The sequence below is a fragment of the Charadrius vociferus genome, unplaced genomic scaffold (genome assembly GCF_000708025.1).
Source record: "Charadrius vociferus isolate BGI_N301 unplaced genomic scaffold, ASM70802v2 scaffold23, whole genome shotgun sequence".
Lineage (NCBI taxonomy): Eukaryota > Metazoa > Chordata > Aves > Charadriiformes > Charadriidae > Charadrius > Charadrius vociferus.
In genome coordinates, this window is record NW_009647676.1 from 1,158,237 (window position 1) to 1,163,213 (window position 4,977).

Genomic DNA, 4,977 nt, shown 5'->3' on the forward strand with positions numbered 1-4,977 from the left:
ATCTCTAATAACTTAATCAGCGTTTCTGTGCTTCTTATTTTTTTCTCTGTTGAGTGGGAATAATCACTAGATTGAAAAAGATTTTTAATTTGTTTTCAGATATTAAACATTTTTTTTTAATCAAATGAAATCAAGTGAAAATGTTTCAGTCTTTCTCTTACAGTTTACATGTTAAGGTTATTTGTGTTAAATGTTGCATTCTTTATTTTTGCAGGGAATTTGCCGTATCAGTTTTATGTGGATTGTAGTTGAGTAGAACTTGACAGTGAATTGATTTTGAAATGTACTGGCTCTAAACAGTACTGTGCTTGGGAAAGAGAGTCTGAATTAAGTCATGTCAAACTAAAGAGAGCTTTCATATTTTCTATTTTTGAGTTTGTATTGCTGTCACCTGGTAGTAACTAGCTTCCAGTGAAGTGGTTAGTTGCTTCTAAATAATTTGAGTGCTAAATAAATTCATGCAGGAAATATGTCTTTGGCTTTGAAAGTATATTCGGCAGTTGCCAGTGCATAAAGTATAAAAACAATTAAATTGTTTACCTTTTCCTTAATGTGAGCAGTATTAATTACGTTCTTCCCTTTCCTGTAGTTAAAGTACCTCGTAATTTTCGCTTGTTGGAAGAACTTGAAGAAGGGCAGAAAGGAGTAGGTGATGGTACAGTAAGCTGGGGCCTTGAAGATGATGAAGATATGACACTCACCAGGTGGACAGGAATGATTATTGGGCCACCGAGGGTAAGTATGATAATTAAAACTTTTTTTAAGTTTGTAGACAATACAAAATGCAAATAAAATGTTACTTTGCTGCAGTGTAAAGGATTTAGTTAAAATTAAATGTATGAAGTTGTAGAAATATTGCATATTCATGTTAGAATTCATTACTTCCTGGGATGTTAGTGTTTCCCGTCTAGTCTCCCCTAGTACATGTTTCTGCAGCTGTCTGTATAAGTCAGTCGTGATGTGAAACTTATTACTGAGTTGGGAATATATTCAGTCTGTATTTCCACCATTACTGCATGTAAGTGCACAGTGATAGTACAGGAAACAGAGTGTCTTTCCACAGTTTAGCATATGTGTCTAGTAATTTCAATTCTGCAATAAACTGGCAATATATTTTCAACTTTCACAAGTTTTATCAAGTAGTCTTTCAGTGTAGCAGTTTATGCATTTCAGTTAAATCATGCCTAAAGACCAAGCAGTTTTTAATTACCTATAATGAGATAAAATATATACACAAAGTTCAAATCCTTATGACTTTTTGTGTAGAATGTCATCTAGACTGATAAAACCTGCAAGAGAAGTAATTGTCTCATGTCTGAGTATCAGGCTCATCAGATATGATTGGATGCATCTTGACTTTTGTGCGCACTTTCTCATGAGTTACAATATGATACAAAAGATCACTGTGCAAATAAGAACTTTACATAAGTATACTTCAAGTAGCTCTAAGTTAGCATATGTCTTTTGCTGCTGACATGAGGTTATTAGCTTGTGTGTTCTGCAGCAGCAGGGCTTATTGGAAGACCTATCCAAGACAAGAACTGAGATTAGGGTTGGACTAGATGATCTCCAGAGGTCCCTTCCAACCCTAACAATTCTGTGAATTCTGTGATTTGGCCTCAGTGAAGACAAGGTCTTTCAGAGTAACAGAGTTACAGAGTTAGATTCAGTGTAATTCAGACTTCTTTTGGAAGTCAGTTAGTTGCAACTTGCAGCAGACTGTTTTGAACATCTGCATGATTGTGCTGAGCTCCTAATGTTTGGGTGCATTTGAGAGAGAACCAATTTAAAATATAAGTGTAATGACAGTATGCTTATGGATACTAGCTTCTGTGGAATCACAGTGTTTGAATACGTTTTGAAGAAAGTTTGTGGTCTTATGGGTTTTGAAAAGAACTTGCAAATGTGAGCTAACTAAAGTAATGTCTCCCTGACTGTCCAAACACCCTCCAGAACTGCCTGTGACTGGTTTCTGATTCAACCTAAGGTAGACTCCAAACACATCTGTGAAGGGAATGATAATTATGTAGTGACCTATATGTTTTAAAAAAAAAAAAAAAAAAAAAAAACAACAAAAACACCACAAAACCAAACCAACTTGGGATGTGCTTTTAATTCTGGTCAATTTATATTGCTGTGATTTTATTTTCTGTATGAAGGAGTGTACACAAGTAATATTTTGGGCCATTTCAGGGACATGCAGGCTTGCTGATAGAATGATTGCAGTAAGTAGTGCTTGTAGAAAGTAAAAGCCACCAACTCCCAAGCCTGTGGTGGCACCTTGAAAAGAATTGCATACCCAGTTTCAGGGTTTGTAAAAGATGGGTGTTTTTTGAATTGGCTGAGTTATGTAGACAGTGTGCAGTTAGGCAGAAAACAGAGAAACTTGCTAATACTGTCCACAGCATGAAGTTTTTCGCATACGTGTTTTTTCGAGAGCTGTGCAAAAATTGCTTATCAGTTTTTTGTGTGTTTTTTTTTTTCTCTTGCTTCAGTGGAAAAGTGAACCAAGATGGAGGGAGGAGGGGAATATTTGTTCTGGATTAAAGGAGACATTTTTCTGACCCCCGAAGAATGGGTGTTTAGGCTTTTTGGGAAGCTGGCCAGGGATGCTTGGCTTGCAGTCAAACAGTGACTTGAAAAACTGAGCAAAATTGAGAAGTCACCTGGATAGGAGTAAGGGAATGAGAATAAGTGCCGTTCTTAGGACTTTTCAGAGTTGTGAGCAGTGTGTCTATATTGTGGCCTATTTCCACTATAACTGACAGCATCCCTCTCTGGGGAAGTAAATTATTTTATCTGAATGAATAATGGGAGTTTTTGTTACTGTGTTCTCTTGCTGTGGTAGTAGCTGTTACCTGTAGGAGGACAAGATTACTTTTATTAGGCCTTTAGCTTTTAGTGGGTAGGAATAACAGAAAACCTTTTTCCTAACAAAAGATGTTGTGCTTCGCCTTGTTTTCTTTCTGACCCACTTGCTGCTTGGTCTCTGTGGGTTCTCAAAATTATAGGACTTGGTTAGGGTGCTTCAGTAGTCTGCTTTCCGCTCTGCCTTTTAATAGACCCCAGGGTGGACTGTCTTTTGATAACTTGACTGCATGGTTGATACTTGGAGGGAATGACAGCTGGCTGATGCAGAACAGCTTAAAGTACCGTTACTTCTGGAATGGTACTGTTACTTCTGTAAAGTTCAGAGGGTTGTTACTGCTTTTGGTTCATGTTAGCTGACTGTGTTGTGACAATTCAAAGACAAGTGTAGGAACTGGGTTTATCTAGCTTGGAGCACAGAGGCATGTGCATCAGTGACCAGCAAAGCCACTGATACTTCTCATTGTACATGGCCTACTTGACAAGATTAAAAAAATGGTAGAACCATATTCATTTCTAACTGGACTTTCTCAAAATGTGTTTGCACTTAGAATGATCTGTTCCATGGTCACTTTGGAGTGATGTCTTCTGCAAACACTGTGGACAGTAAAGTTCATAAATCCTCTTTAAGCAAAGCAATCCTCAGCTATGGAAGTCTTAGATATCTTCTGGAGTGTTAATTACTCCCAGAATATGTTTTTTGCAAACACTATTTTCATTTTGTTCTTGGTTGTGTCTTAACTGTTGGGTTATTGGCATCTTTGTCTTTCTCCATTTCCAATTGTTTTGCAGTGTTAGATATTTTTTTGCAGGGGGAAAGTGGTAATTTTCCTAAAGATTATTGATTTTTCTCTCAGCCCCCTACTGTGCCAAAGTTGTTTGGGGAATGCAGGTGGGTAGGAAGGATAAGAGTAAATGTGAATTAAAAAAAAATATTAGTTGTATTCTGTTAAAACTTTTGGTATAGTCAATAAGTAGTGTAATCTATACATACTTGTCAGGTAATCAATATAACCAAAGCAGTGGAATATGGATTGGTAATCCAAGACCATCAATTGATACTTAATATTAACAGATGTATAATTATTTCATATTTCTTAATCTTTATTCCTCTTGCCTTTGCTTTGTTTTTTCTTTTTAAATTAACTAATATTCAGCTTTCAGTGAGATGCATTAGTCTGTTTCTTTGCTTTCTAGACAAACTATGAAAACAGAATATACAGTCTGAAAGTAGAGTGTGGACCTAAATATCCAGAAGCACCTCCTACAGTTAGATTTGTAACTAAAATTAATATGAATGGAATAAATAATTCCAATGGAATGGTAAGTTGAAATGGTAAGATCAACTATGTTGTTAATCTGTACTATAAATTATTTTTGTGAAAAACCCAGGTGAGGAATATGCATGTTGGACAGAACTTTCATATTTAAATTTTACAATATAAGTACTTGGTTTAAATCAAATTTTGGCTGCTTACTGCTTCAAATCCTTAGGTATTTACAATATGTTAGTGGTTCTTAGTGGCTTATCAATGAGGCGATCATTCTTTATAGTATTGAAACAGTTGTTTCTTTTAAATGAAGCTGAAGATTTTAGTTTTGAACAGAAAAAAACCTGAGTGTTTAAGCTGTGTGTATGTTTTTCCCTTGTAATACTCTTAGAAAAGAGGACTAGATTTGTATTGCAACAGGAGTATTACAAATTTATCTGATGTTTCCATTAATTAATAATTGAGGTTATTCCTGATGAATCCCACTCTGGATGTAGTAACTCACCTGTAATGAACTGATGTGTTTAAACTCTTATTTTCTTTATATTGGGTTTATTCAAATCAGAGGTGATTCTGAGCTTCAGTCTTAAGATCTTTTGATAAAGGTGGTAATCACTTTCATTTTAAGATCAATTTGCAGGAAGTTACTTTCACTGTTCTTGCACATAGGGTGGGGTGAATTCATGTACATGAGCAATGGCAGCAGCTCAAGCAAGTTTGTCACTGCATTATTCACTAGGTACTTTAATCATGTGAGTAAGTCTGAGGTACTCCATTCCTCAGTGAAAAAAGGTGTGAGCTGTCTTAAATTTACAAAGGTATATGCGTATATCAGCAG

General features: G+C 35.8%; 1 protein-coding gene across 1 annotated transcript in view; it reads left to right on the forward strand.

Annotated features, from left to right (window-relative positions):
• Positions 1 to 589: 589 nt before the first annotated feature.
• The window catches only part of UBE2V2 (ubiquitin-conjugating enzyme E2 variant 2), an 11,223-nt gene continuing 6,835 nt past the window's right edge, over positions 590 to 4,977 (forward strand). Inside the window, exons 1-2 of the mRNA XM_009881119.1 lie at positions 590 to 735; positions 4,066 to 4,191. Coding sequence (XP_009879421.1) covers positions 691 to 735; positions 4,066 to 4,191 — 171 coding nt within the window. The 5' untranslated portion in view covers positions 590 to 690. The remainder of the gene's footprint in view (positions 736 to 4,065; positions 4,192 to 4,977) is intronic.